The sequence below is a fragment of the Myotis nattereri genome, assembly GCF_964212035.1.
Source record: "Myotis nattereri genome assembly, chromosome: 17".
Classification (NCBI taxonomy): domain Eukaryota; kingdom Metazoa; phylum Chordata; class Mammalia; order Chiroptera; family Vespertilionidae; genus Myotis; species Myotis nattereri.
The window spans coordinates 38443276-38458648 of record NC_138092.1 but is presented as its reverse complement, the minus strand read 5'-3'; the positions used below and the strand labels follow the sequence as shown (position 1 = coordinate 38458648).

The 15373-nt window shown below is 38.2% G+C and overlaps 1 protein-coding gene across 9 annotated transcripts in view; it reads left to right on the top strand.

Moving 5' to 3' along the window:
* EYA1 (EYA transcriptional coactivator and phosphatase 1) overlaps positions 1–15373 on the top strand; it is a gene marked incomplete at both ends in the record, with an annotated part of 278470 nt that overhangs the window by 133875 nt on the left and 129222 nt on the right. For 4 of the 9 annotated variants that reach the window (XM_081111750.1, XM_081111749.1, XM_081111745.1 and 1 more), the window contains one exon: positions 729–856. The exons of 1 other annotated variant lie outside the window; for it this stretch is intronic. In XM_081111750.1, coding sequence (XP_080967876.1) covers positions 729–856 — 128 coding nt within the window. Of the gene's footprint in view, positions 1–728; positions 857–15373 lie in introns of those variants that run through there. 4 more of the 9 variants (XM_081111748.1, XM_081111746.1, XM_081111747.1 and 1 more) reach the window with 1 other exon arrangement.

Sequence of the window (15373 nt, the reverse complement as noted above, 5' to 3'; positions counted from 1 at the left end):
CCAAGTGCTAATGCTCACAGGACTCCTGTACGTGGGCCTTATCCCTTTTCAATTGGGCACGCTGTGTGTAATCCACAAAGCAAACAGGAGAGCCGACATCATAATGTTTTAATGCTGCATTTGTTTCAAGGGAAACAGAGGGACAATTAAGCAGTTTGCCAGAGTAAACACATTCAGCAGAACTATCTCATTCTCTGTCATTAGACTATAGGCTCCGAGTGTTTTATTTGGTTTGGGGACCCATTAAATTACGATTGGTTGGTAAATTATAAAGGAGTACTTAGGGCTAATTTATTAGATCAAACAGATTCCATAGAAGGGTGGTTTTTTCCTACTTGTTTACACATTTTTTCTTTTAGAAAAATGATGCCTTTTTTAATGTAAAAGAAGCATGACTACATTTTTTAAAAAAGATTAAATTAGATGTAATTGTCTCTTTTGATCTGTGCCTTGATGAGCCCTATAAGAGGAGAAAAAAAAAAGATTGTAAAAGCCCCCTGTAAATGTTTGGCTGGATATGTAAGGCAAGTGGCTCACACCTTTCATTACCACATGTTATGAAAGGGTGACTGGAGGTAAAATGTAAGATGAACTATTTTGAGTCTAAGAAAAGAGATACAATGGGACTTTTGTGCGAATGTGTTCCAGAGGCGTCAAGTCGTTAGCGCATTAAATAGTGGCGTTATGAATTTGGTACATCTGTCAAACGGAAGGCTTCTTGTCTCTAGGTCTATGGAAATGCAGGATCTAACCAGCCCGCATAGCCGTCTGAGTGGTAGTAGTGACTCCCCCAGTGGCCCCAAACTCGATAACTCTCATATAAATAGTAATTCCATGACTCCCAATGGCACCGAAGGTGAGTGTCTGCCTTCTCACTGTTTATTTTGCACCTTGCTTCTTCATGACTGTATGCTCTGTTGTTAGGTGGTTACGAGTTCAAATCCATGAAATTAGTGTTCTGTTTCTCCTTACGTAATTTGACTTATGAATCAGTACTCATCATTAGGAGCTGCACGTCACTAGGTTATTGTAACACTACATAGACTGGTTTTATTTTGCATAGATACATACGTTTGCATATTATACATATGGGGTGGGCATAACATTTTGAACCTTTTTATTGTATCTCCTCCTACCATTTTCCACAACACAGTATCAATTTGCAGTGTTTTGCTTTATGAGTAATGAAAATTTAGAATTATTTCCTTTGTTTTGCTTTCCCTTTTGTTACTAAACTATTTGTTGCATACATATAACATTGGACTGAATTGTTTCTAAATATCAGTACAAGAATCTGTGTGCCTGTCTTGGCACTTTGGACATTAAGTTATAAAGAAGTTAAAAAAAGAAATCTATTGTTTACAAATATACAACCTCATTTGGATGATACACAAAATGTATTTGCTTCTTAAAGGTTAAATACTATATTTAAAACATAGTACTATTACAGTTATTTGTGTATGATTAATACATGAATATTTATATACATGTTATGTAAATAAAAATACCTACTTTGATCCACATATGCATAAGTCTAAACATGTAAATAAGACTATATATATCTATGTATTGTAATCTGTTCTTCATACTTAGATACTGTGTATATTTTTAAAACTTTAGCATATGGAAGGATATATTACATGTTGTAATCTATTTGTTTCCACCTTAGCCTAATGAAAAATTACTTCTTCACAGATTATATTTTTGCTTATTTATTCCCTCCTAAACCTCTGGACCTTGATGAACTTGGAGCATAAGTTTCACTAGAAGTTCAATAAATTATTCATGTTAGAATTTCATCCATAAACATCATTTTCCAATCACCATTGTGATCTTTTATCACATTTCTTAAAAATAAACAAAACTAAATGCCATGAAATTGTTTGGTTCAGTATTTCCATATGTATTAGTGAAGGCTTTTGAAACTATTAATGTTATGAAATTTATGATACTAGAAAAAATATAAAATCAGCTGTTTTTCATGTGAGACATCTTAATTTTTATACTGTGACTGTTGTTTTTAAAGTGTAAATACAGGGGTGGGAAAACATAGATTTACAGTGGCTTGTATGGAAAATAATAAATAATAATAAACTCTGTTTCATGTACTCACAACTGTAAACCTACGTTTGCCCACCCTTGTAGTCTGTATTTTCCATTTAAGTAAATACTTTCATTACCAGTGTTCATGAAAGATGGTCACTGTCAAAAGTAGAAACTTCGCTGACCTAGCAAAAGTTAATCTCTGAATAAGGTGCCTTTTCATCTGAAATTCTTTTCTTCCCATTTCGATAGGTGATAACAAAGAATTTTAAGTTATTAAAAGGAAAACAATCCTAGGGTTTAACTAGATTTTATAAAGCAAATAAAAGGCAAGCAGTCGTTTGTTCCTCTCCTTTGGAATTCAGATGCAGGTAGAAGGATGGCTAGGCCACAGTGTAGACTGGGGTGCGCTTAATCACAGAGGTCCCCAGGCTAGTGGGCCCCACGCCAGTGTCCTTGAGCAGGTATACACTGACCTTGAGCAAGTAGCCACTGACAAGAGCCAGGGGGGGGGGGCAAATATGTAACAGTTCTCATCACTGAAAAATTCAAATAAGATAATGATTTAAAGTAACTTAAATATATAGAAGAATAAGCATGTCAAATTATTTTGCTTAACAGAATATACCAATACATATTGATGGGATTAATTATGATATAATGGTAATTAATTTTCTTAAAGATGAAGAAATGAAGTAAGGGGAAGATGTTTCATTTTGTCATCATTCACAGGCATATCGTCTGGGACAAAATAAGCACCACACTATAATGAAGCCGAGTGTGTGTGGGGGGACTTCCCCCGTGGGGGGCTCTGTGTGAATGATGTGTGGTTTGTTTTTAAAGGGCTTGTGGGGTGGTAATATGTTTCTGAGTATTCATACTTAATAGCTGATATCATGTTCAGATTCAGGAATATTTTTTTGCACAACTAAAATAAGTTCAAAATAATAAAATAAGTTGAATAATTGTGTAATCTGATGAGCCATTCAATTTGGAAAATATTTAAAAATTACTCCTTATCCTTAAAATAATCTTAATTATCTTAAATGTTGGAAATGAAAGTTTCAGGCCAATTTCAGATAAATACACACTCATTTCACTCTGTTTTCAGGCATTCTTCAGGGGTGGACGTGGCAAGGTTTCTAGTAGTTAAGAGAAGTCAAAAGATGTCAAGGGTTCCAGTCATTAAAAATTGATGTTAGAAGACGTTAGTATAAATTGTCCGAAAAATAAGATGGGATTTTAGTCAATATACTGGCATATTCAGTTTTATTTTAGTGTGCAGTTTGAGAATGTGGGCTCAAACTTTCTTCAGGATCCCTGTTACATGCCTGTTTACTAGTAGATGCAAACAGTATTAGAAAGTTCTGGGTTATTATTCAGTTTGTGAATCAATTCATCATGCTACTTACATGTTCTATAATGCGTTGGCTTCATTCCTCGCAGCCACCACTAGAGGAGTTAAGCTTAAATTAGTGAAGTCATAATGTCTGGCAGGCTTCCCTGGGGTATAATCATTATAGATTTTCCTGTTCCTTCTTTGAAAATCTTACTTATTTTGAAGCCAGCAGCGTTTACCAATGAATCAGAAGAAGGAAAAACAAGAAATTCATTAAAATTTCAAAGAGCGTTTAAAATATCAATCACCTCCCCTTAACTCCCTAACACATATTTCTTTCTAGCTTTCTAGGCCGTGATTTATATTTGAGCGACTTCACTGCAGCCTCATTGAAGCTGGTCTCCTTAATTAGGTCAACAAAACTTCCACGCAGTTTACACAGTTGTTGGCTTTGCCCACATTTATATTGATTGGCTTCTCTCACTCAGGGCCATTTTCTCTTCCTGCCACCACTTGTCCCTATAATGAGGCTAAGAAAACATGAAAATCTCCTGTATCAAAAACCATAACTTCATCTGAAGAACAAACAAGAAGGGAATGGAATGGCGAGGCAGAGAATATTAAGTTTCTTCTTGGGTCTGCTGCCAAATTATCATAAGACTCAATGTTTGTAGGTTCTGTACTCACAGGCTAGCGCCTATTTTCATGGTTCATCTAAGGGATAAAGACAGAGAGACACTGAGCTACAGCCTCAAATATTGTGCTTTTTCATTTCCTACATGAAATGGTCCTTAGTTAGAAAAGTTGTTTGAATGTTTCATATTTCAAAACTTTCAACTCTTCATACTTTTATGTTCCATTCCAACCTCTCTGAATTGTTATTGTTGCAGTTAACTGTTGGTTTCACCCAGTTTATACATCTTTGAATTATAAAACATAAGTAGGCAAAAGTATAAAGTAGCCTAAGTGAATGCTTGACCTGCATGCCGAAGAGCACTGTTGGAAGAGTTGTTTCCAAGGGAATTAATAAATTGTGTAGTTACCATTAAACAATGAAAGCTCGGCCCCGGGGGAGACTAATGGATGGTTTTGAAAACATCAACTGTGGCTTTTATTTTACCTGTTTTTCCTCGTCTTCGGGGCAGTTTGTCTTCCAGGATAGGATGGAATAGAAATTTCTTGTTATATTATTACAGTATAATTTTTAAGAGCTAGGACTTTCAGTGGTGACGCTTTTTTAGATAACGGGACATCGAGAGGATTTCCAGCGTGAGGGTGTATGTTCACGCCTCGGTTTGCTAGAGGCTGTGTGCTGATGTTTGTGTTGTGTCAGTGTGAGAAGTAGTTGGGAAATCTTCCTTCAGAAGGACTCAGGGCTGGAGCAGTAAAAGGGTTTTTATTTACGGACCTAATTAAGGCCTTGTTTGCAAAGCAGTGATTCTTTCCATCTTTGTTTTTCCTGGTTGTCTTAAGTCCCTGGGAGCCCAGGATTGGTCAGGTCAGTTCATATAGTACTGGTTTGAGTGTTTATTTTTGGTTGTCTGGGGGGTGAGGAGTGGAGATGGGCCAGAAAGAGGTGTGAGCCAGCGGAATTAAGAGCTCTAATTCTGAGTTTGCCTGTATTGAAAATTTAGATGTATACGTAAGAAGAAGCTTAATTTTGTCTTAAGGCAGATGAATTTGCCTGTGAGTGACATAAGACTAGATGGCATTGGAATCTTCCCTACAAATAGGGCTTCAGGAATTCTGTAATTCAGATAGTCGTTTTGAATGATGTATCAGATTTCCAAGATGATAAGAGATATGATCTTGAGTGAGGTGGCTAGATTTTCTGCATGTTAAGATGTATTTAATTGTATATTGCATATTTTAGGTCACAGATTAATTCAGTTATACCAATTGGTATTACCAGAAGTTATTTTAAACTTGTTTTATCATTTCTGCAAAGCTTAGAACACTAATAAATTATCTGACATTGTTTTTCTCACTGTAATATTAATTTAGTAAAATACAGTTTTGTCCAACTGGAATATTTCCAAGAAATCTATGTATGAGAAATATGTAAATTGGTGTGAGTGTGCATCAAATTATGGTCTGAGGCTGCATTTGAAGGCTATATTTATCTTTTTGTGGTCCAATAGTCTGTCATCAATAGAAACATGGTAATCTAATTTTATTGTTGTTTACATTCTGCACATGATTGTGTTTCTAGAAGATTAAGGGTTATTGTGAGTAAAGGAGTTTTCTAAGTGACATTTTAAGAATTTGCAGCCATAGAATTAGCCTCTTATAAATTATTATTTAACAAAAGCCAGGAAAGGATGAACAAAATAATTATGATTTTATGTTTACCTATATAGTGTATGAGAATAATTATCACATGCCTATTGCTAAGTAATAGTAATAATAGCTACTTTTATCAACAACTCATTGGCAGTCCATTATGCTGACCATTCCCCATGATTTATTCCATTAATCTTCAGAAAATTCCCTTTAGATTGCCAACATCATAGTTAGGAGACTGGATATGAATCCCAGCTCCATTTACTGGCTGTGTGAGCTCAAGCAAGCTAGTGTCTATGTGGCTCAGTTTCCTTATCTGTAAAATGGGATCATAGCGGAACTTCACCAGGCTTGCTGTGAGGATAAGTAAAACTTGTAGCACACCTGGAACTTACTAAGTGCTCTGTATCTATTAGCTTCTAGGCCGAATGTAAATAATAGTCACCTCAATAGTTCGTATTACTACTTTACACACAAGAAACTGAGTCCTAGAAAGTGAAATGCCAACTTGAAAGACACATGGTTATAAGAGGTACCACTGGTGTCTGACCTGATATTTGAATCAAGTTCCGAGTCCCGAGCCTGGGTTTTCAAATCCCCTTGTTATTCTGCAGGGAGCACGAGGTTCCCCTCAGCTGCCAATGCCTTTCCTAATGCCTTCATACCAAACACCGGTGCTCTCACTGCCACGATGGTGTCTTCAGGACTGGAGAACACCAATCCCTAGCAAATAGCGGGGACCGATGGCAGAGGCTCTGATGACAAAAGGACTTTAGTATAAGGTCAACTCCCAGGTCGTTGCACGCTGGTCTCTTAAGTTCTTGCGTGTGTGAGATTTCTTCCTGGGGTCACGCATGCACAGCATAATGCATCCATAGGGTAACTTTTAGGGGATTGTCTCTTAGTAATTTTCAAAGCTTTAGACTTAATTATAATTCCACCAGCCATCCGTCTATGTTAAGCCCCTCTGGGATTAAATGGAGATGGGAAGTCATCTCTGCTTTTCATTACAAGTCATTTTTATTTGCACATTTGGATGGGAGCAGTATTACTGTGAAAGTTAAAAAGCAGTTACAGTTTGACTACAGCTGAGGGAAATATTTTCTACCTTAGGAAATATTTTTAAGTAGGCGATAAATTTGGTCACATGTATCTTGACTTTGAGAACCAAATGATATGAAACAAGCACAAGTCAAAAAAGAAGTGTAAGTGGCATTTGTTGGGGGCGCCATAGGAACAGCAGTTGTCAAAGCTGAGTGTTGGGAACATGTCTGGTCTGTTCCAGTAAGAGAGAGTGAGGGGGATGAGAGATAAAGCCAGAGGAATCAAGGGGTGGCCTGTATAAGGCCTTGTAGGTTGGCATATATACTCTAGTCTATTATGTAGGGCTAACTGTCTTCTATACTAGGAATAGGAACTGCAGTGCTGATTGCATGAAACTCAGCTCAGAGTTTCCAGAGCGCCAGGCTTCTTGATAAACGAGTGACTCAATGGAGACAGTTCTCACCTACTCCCAATACCTGATCGTTCAGAGAATCACAGTTCCCTGGCCTGCCTCCCTGGGTGGGCCAGAACTTTGGTACAAGCAGCAATTCATTTCCCTAAGCACATCCTATCTTCTGGGAAAAACTTCTGGTTCCCTCCAGAGGGAGGTGTGAACCTTGACTGCTGGTATTTAGGCTAATTCTTATCCCTTCAGTCATGGATTTCTTGCTTTAAGTAATTCCTAATTTCTCATGATGGTCAAGGATGCCTGGGGGGGGAGCAAAGTGGGGCGTGTGTGCATGTGTGCGTGTGCGTGTGCGTGTTTTCTTTATTTACTTGGAGTATCGTCTAAGAGTAATTCACTCTCCTCTTTTTTGCTTCAGACATACAATCTAATAGAAATAACAGGCACATAATGACAACTTTTTCATTTTTACTGTAGGTAGGAAAAAGGTTTTTGTCACATAGCTGTCCTCAGTGACTGCTAGCCATTGCCTTCTCAAAATGTAAGTTTCGAGAAGTTAAAGAAAGATTGACATTAAGTTTTAGGATCCCAAATTATAAATAAGTAAAAGCTTATTATGATTATGTTCCTGGTAATTTGCTGGATTTGCAGAATTTTCGTTTTATTCCATTCCTCCAATATCCTATCACACCAACAAAAGATGGATGAACTCTACCAAACACATTCTAAGGAGGCATGTTTTATTATTCCCATCATACAAATTGGAAACATTTTTTTTAACCTAAAATGGATCAAAATCCAAAATGCTTACCTATTTTTTCATTGTCCCTATTACTGATAAGAGGAATTTTGCATGGAAAGAATAGTTTTTAGCAAGGGAAAGAATATGAACCAAATTGACTGAATTCTTACTATTTATTGAGTGCAATATTTATGTGCTCTACATACCTTATTTTATCCTCAAAGGAAGTTAGGGTAACTTTTGTGCACCTCTTTTTAAAGCATTTAGATGACTAGTCTCTGTTTACACAGCTTATTATCTGAGCTGAGATGAGATTCAAAGGCACATGAGGCTGGTTTCAAAGCCCACACTCTACACTATAAAACTTGGCCTCCTCAGGAGCCAAAAAGCTTGGCTCTTACTGAAGTACTTTATCTGCCTTAAACCATTCCTTTCCCTTACCTAAGAGTATGGCCCAGTGAAGGAAACATCTATTTACATGTGTGTTTACATGTATGTGTGTATAGTCTCTAGGTCCTTAAAGGAACAGACAGACCTCTTCACTGTGTGTCCATACCACCTAGCAGAAGGCTTGGCAGTGATTAAGCAGTCAACAGATATTTGTTGAATGGATGCCCCTTATTACCAAGCATATAACACAGTTGAATAATTACAAGAGCAGAGATTCATTAATTTTACTTACAAAGCATTACCCGATTTAATAAGCATCTGAAGTCCATTTCCAAATATTTGAAAATCATCAGTTCACAGACCAATTCATATAGTAGCCATAGGCTGCCCATGCAGAGAGCATCAGCCATCAGCATTGTTACTGATTTGAACTGGGATTTGTAGTAACTGATTCGCATTTGTCCTGCACTAATAACTGTCAAAGTTAATAGTATTTAGTAATGATGAAGCAACTGCCACATAGTCCAAGAAACAATGGAATGACATAAAGATCGAGCAGTTAGTACACTTAGGTTTAGTATCCATACGCGATGGTAAGCAATGTTGATTGGTCCTAAATAATAAATTATATATTATTTTTATATATTAAATATATATGACTATGTATCACACTGTATATCCATTATTGCATTGTGAATTCATTCAAGAGATATTCATTGAGTGATTGTGTCTAGAAATGTACCAAACACCCTCCTGGCCGGGGAAGTTCAAGTCTCCCGTATTTGCAGGCCTGTGGTTGATGACTGTAGTTGGGGCTACGCTCTGCAGAGGAGGAGGGGCACCTAAACAGGACTGAGGTGGCTGAGGGTGGAGGTTGGTTTCTACACACTGATAGCACTTGGAGTCTTGAAGGAGAGGGAGGAGAACAATGGGTGCCAAGCCTGGAAGGAAGAGAGAGCAAGAATGTTTCCGTTGTAGCAAAGACATCCCTAATTCCAGGGACACTGCGCACATGTGTGTGAGATGAGGGACATGTGCAAAGTGCACAGCGGTGGTGCTAGGAGCCACCCTAACAGATGATAAAGGATCTTTGGTACGCAGTTCAGGAGTTGGGATGCAGTCCTGCAGGAGCTGGGCGACCTGCAGGCTTGTAAGGAGGACAGTGATGTGCGTGTGTCTGTGTTGCAGTGATATACTTGGGTGGTATTTTGAAACCGTATTTAAGGGGTGGTGGGTGGGGAGGAGATTCCAGGTGAGAAGTAATGACGGTATTTTAATCTGAAATATATCACCATTTCTTCCAGCGTAAACTTATACTTGATAATTGCCTTCAGAAAAGTAGGGAATGAATAATATTTATGATTTAGGAAAGTAGAATAGTGAGAAGATGGATTTTTTTTACTCAGACTAATCTGGGCTAGAAAGTCTCAATCCAGCTGTTTACTGTCCATGTAACTGACATGTGGATTTCAGGAGGACACAGAGCAGGGCATTTCACTTGCGGGTTCGTCAGTGTGATGCTGTGTTATTACATGCGTGCTCTGTGCCTCCGCTTCCTGGTCTGTGAAAAGAAGGAAATAATAGTCCCTACCTGCAGAGTGGTGAGGATGGGTACATGAGTTGGAAAAACACTTAGAACAGTGTGTGACTCGTAGCAAGTTCTTAAAATTCATTGGCTATTAATATCATCTTCATCTCTGATCTCTGACCCTCTGCTTTCTCCCTTGTAAAATTGGCACTGCACTTTAATCACAGCGCGTTACAACAATCTATCTAAAATACCTAGCACACATTAGCATCTACTGCATGCTCAAAACATAGCAGCTATTAAGTAATAATAAATGTTATACTTTATAAGAACATATCCACCAGGACTGGCTATTGTAGTGTCTCCATGGGAGGAGAGGATATTTTCTCCTTTGAGATCCTTTCCATCACCGAAGGGCTTTTGCAGGGACTCCGGTGCTCAGTAAGGACTTGCTTAGTCAGCACCCAGTGCAGGTACAGTTTATGTCTGGGTGCTCCTGCGAGGTGGTAAAGAACGGAAAGAGATGGGAAAAGGGTATGACGTGAGATGTAAATTTGGTAGGTTGATTACATTTTAGGCAAGTAAACCATGTTTTCAGATTGATGTGATTGAGGTTCTGAGTTCACATCAGCTCATCTGCTTCCAATCTTGGTCCACTAGTTTATTTTACCATCTGCTAATTTGCAACATCCACTGATACACTTGGGATATTCTGGGACTTTCCTTTTGCTGTGCCTTTCACTGATTATTCAGATCTCCAACCGAGGAATGATGAAGGATGATAAAACCCTAATCAGAAAACGTTTGACTTTCCAGTGGTTTCATAAAAGGTATGGCAATCAGAGAAATTTCAAAGTAGCCGTGTGACCTTCAGCTAGTTTTTAAAACATCTTTAAGGTGCAGTTTCTTCATCTTCAAAAATGTGACAGTTACCATAGATATATCATAAAATCACCATGAGGAGCAAACCAGTTGTCACTTAGAAAGTGCTTACACAATGCCTGGCATATATCAGGTGCTCAAAAACACATAAACTACTTTAAAAATTCTTTTTAAAAAATATTTTTTATTGATTTTTTACAGAGAGGAAGGGAGAGGGATAGAGAGTTAGAAACATCGATGAGAGAGAAACATCGATCAGCTGCCTCCTGCACACTCCCTACTGGGGATGTGCCCTTGACCGGAATCGAACCTGGGACCCTTGAGTCCGCAGGCTGGTGCTCTATCCACTGAGCCAAACCGGTTAGGGCTACTTTAAAAATTCTTGCTCTTCCATGATAAAATTCTACTTCTCTATTGCCTAGGCCAGAAATTGAGAATGTCCTATTGCTACCTTAGTTCTTAAAATTGGAGCAATCTTTTCATACTGTTGTGGTGTGCTCCCATTATTACAATAACCTAAAAATAGATTGCACTTTGGAATTTAAATGTGGGCATCTGTTAAAAGTCATTCAATGGCACATTTAAGATTTATGTATTTAATTATATATACATTTTACATAAAGGAAAAAAGAACCATAAACAAATATGAACTCTAGTTAATGATATGAAAGCTGAAGTGTTTAGGGGAAGTATATTATGTCTGTAACTCTTTTTGAAATGCATGAAAAATATGATGGTTTTATGAGGAATAGATATGGAAAAGTAAATGGCAGGTTTACAGATGTTCACCACGTAATTATTTTAACTTTTCTGTATTTAGGAAATTTTTTATAATGAAATACTGGTGAAAAATTGACCCTAAAATACTTAATGTGTTCTAGAAAGGAAGCATTTATTTAGTTTTTACTGTATGCAAAGAATCTACCAGGTTCTAGTAGATATGCAGAGAAGTATTTGACACTGTTCCTACATTGAGGAGCTCACAATCTGGTTGGAGGAGAGAAAACTTTTTGAAAATTTGGCAAAAACTGAAAGGTCACAGTATGTCAATGAAATTCTGAGATGAGGATTTTCAGCCTGTAGTTTAGCAATCCCCAGGAGGTGCAGAGCAAGTACCGAAGACCAGCAGATTAGATTCTTCTGTGCAAAACCTTTTTAGGCTGGGGGAATTAATAGGCCACATATCAATTAAACTTTTCTCACATGTGGATGTTCTGTTCTGTTTTTGAAAGTACGGATTTTCTTGTCTGGAAATTTGCAGTAGGCTTTTTGTCATTATGCAACTTTCTCAATCAGCAGATTGAGAAAAATAGGCTCTCATTTGGTTCTGAAATATTTTGGTGTTAGAAGAGGGCTTCATTCTCGAGAAGGTTAGCAGCCACTGATCCAAACAAAAGTGCTCTCAGAGTTCAGAAAAAAGAGCTCTTCAGCTCCATGAGGTCTGGCCAGGCTTCAAGAAGGAGATGGAATCTGAGCTGAGTGTTGGGAAATGGGTAGAATTTGAATAGGTTGAGACGAGATGGAATGCATTCTAAATGAAGGAGCAGTGGGAACAAAGGTAGGATAGTTCTGGAGGCTGTGAGGAGACCAGTTGTGGCTGAAGAAGGAATTGATAGAGATAAGTTTTGGAAGGATCAGCTGGAGCCAAACTGGGGAGGACCCTGAATAGGAGGCTAAGGAATTTGGACTTCATCCTGGAGCCAGTGGAGAAGCCACTGAATATTTTAAGCAAGGGATTGATATGGTGAAAGTGTTTTAGGTATTAATCTGGCAGCAATTTCAAGGGTAGATTGGACTCGGGGAGAGATGAGCAGCAGCCTGGAGCCTCATGTAACCTACCCAGATTGTACGTGTTAGGAGCCTGAACTAGTGCGGCAAGAATGATAAGTGGACTTGCAAGAGATATTTCAAAGGAACAGTCATCATTTGCCACAAATCATTTCTTTTGCAAAAGAGAAACATCAACTAGTCTAGACCTCTACAACTGGTCAGTGCACAGTGCTACTCCAACATACTGTACTTCCAATTTTGAAACTGACTAACATTTCTTGTTGACCATGTATACCCTTCAGTTCAAGTTTAGTCTATGTGTGTTGATTTGGTTTTCATAAGGTTGTACCAGATGTGCTATTTTGAAGAGCTAATATTTTCCTACCCTCTTTTAAGAGAAAGAGGAAGACTTGAACTTTATAATTTGGGAGAGATAACAATAACATACCAGATTATATATGGAGCCAATCTAAATATGCATGGATGCCTCATTTCCCAAATGGGAACTGACCAAAGGAAAAAACATTGTTTATGGATATATAAACTTTTACACCCATATGACTATTTTGTCACTCCAATTAGTACTTCATAATCCCTTCACCTTTTTCACCCAGCTCCCCATCCTCCCTCCCTTCTGGCAACCATCAGTATGTTCTCTCTATCCATGAGTCTGTTTCTATTTTCTTTTTGTTTGCTTATTTTGTTCTTTAGATTCCACATATAAGTGAGAACATATGTTGTTTGTCTTTCTTTCTCTGACTTATTTCACTTAGCATATTCTCTATATCCATCTATGTTGTCAGAAATGGGAAGATTTTATTCTTTTTTATGGCCAAGTAGTAGTCAAATGTACCACAGCTTTTTTTATCCACTTGTCTATTGAGGGGCACTAGGGTTGCTTCCATACCTAAGCTATTGTAAATAATGCTGCAGTGAACATAGGGGTGCATACAGTATATTCTTTCAGGTTACTGTTTTGAGTTTCTCAGGATATATACCCAGAAGTAGAATCACTGGGTCAGAAGGCAGTTCCATTTTTAATTTTTCGAGGACCCACCATACTCTTTTCCATAGGGACCGCACCAATCTGCGTTCCCACCAACAGTGCATGAGTGTTCCATTTTCTCCACAACCTTGCCAGCACTTGTTGTTTGTTGATTTATTGATGATAACCATTCTGACAGGTGGGAGATGCTATCTCATTGTGTTTTTAATTTGCATTTCTCTGATTATTAGTGACATTGAGCATCTACAATTTTTGCCCTACACAACGTACCCAGGGGTATGAAGGCAATTGTAAACTGTTTTTTAAAGTCAGTGGTACATTTCACCTTCATTGTTTCCCCCAATGAGTTTCAACTATGTGTTAAACCTTGTGCTATGTTCTGTAGGCATATAAAAAGGTGATGTTCCTCCCATGAAGAAATTTAGATTATATGAAGATGGATAAGATTATGAATTGTAAAACAAGGTAGAACAGGATATATGTCCTAAAGGAGATATGTAATCAGATTTAGCAGCTCAAGGAAAAGGAAGTTCACCCCTGAGTAGTAGATCAGGCAGAACCTAACTAAGCAGGTGGGACTTTGGTTGAACCTTGAAGGACGTGTAGAATTTAGTCAGTCAGATGGAAATTTTATAGAACATTTCGTGCCAGAGAGAAAGGTACCAGCAATCCTGTGGATTTGGAGAAGCGTTAAGCATCTTGGTAGGCCAATTCGCTTTATATGTTGACTCTGTATACAGACATGTGGTTCTGTAAAACGGGGATATAAAGCAAAAAAAAAAAAAATGGTTGGTGTTAGAAGGCCTTAAAAACATGATGAAGGTATGGTTACAGTTCAGGAGCAAATAGAGAGCCTATTGACAACCTCCGAGCCAGGAGTGACTCACTCAAGTCTCGGCTATGGAAGAGAAGTGTCTCTGCTTAAAGCAGAGAGAGCGATGGCTGAACGGTAAGTTTGCCAGCTTCAGAAGAGAAGAGGTATAAGGTAATGAAGATAGTGGCTGTGAACTTAGAAGATTGTTGTGAAAGATTAGGGTGGTAGGAACTATAGACTTGGCAATAGGGTATGAAGAAAGAGGAGCCATATCAGGCCAGGGTGGCTCAATTGGTTGAGTGCCATCCTGTGCACTGAAAGGTTGCTGGTTTGATTCCAAGTCAGGGCACCTACCCAGGTTGTAGGTCCAATCCCTAGTCGGGGCATGTAAAGAAGGCAACAATCAGTGTTTCTCTTGCACACTGACGTTTCTCTCTCCCCTCCTCCCCTCTCTGCCTCCCTTCTTCTCTCACCCTTCCTCTCTGTAAGCATGTCCTCAGGTGAGGATTAAAAAAAGAAAGGGGAAAAAAATGAGGAGCCAAGATAACTCGGGAGTGAAAAGAAAACTTTCAATCTAGGTGACATGGCCATTTCAGAGGGAGACGATGACGGTTTATGTTGGTGCAGGTTGAGTTTGATCCTGGTCCAGGCAAGGGTATCACATCACTGGGATGTGGGGATTGGTCCTCATGAAAAAAGGTGTGCATGTGGATAGAGATTTGGGAGTCAGCTACGTGAAGGTGATTTTTTAAAACTTTGTAGCCAGGAAAGAAATGATTGTGAGAGAAAATTCAAACAGATAAGAGGGAGGTGGAATTATAGAAGCATAGAGAAAGGAAGAAAATGCAGAGAAATAGACATATATAAGGAAAAAGAGAAATATTGCTGTATTATATTGATTAACAGTGATAAAAGTGTCAGAGAAAGGCCCATTTCGGGAGAATTAAGGAAAATCAGGATTGAGAAAAGTTTGAATTGGGGAATTGGAAAAGTCCTTTGAGTAAACTAGTAGCTACAAAGGGATGATGCAAAGGGTTAAAGAGTAAGTAGATAAAAATTTGAAACATATTTTCAGGAAACTTGATGATGAAAGAAGGGAGAGAAGTATCATGGTGGAGAGAAGATT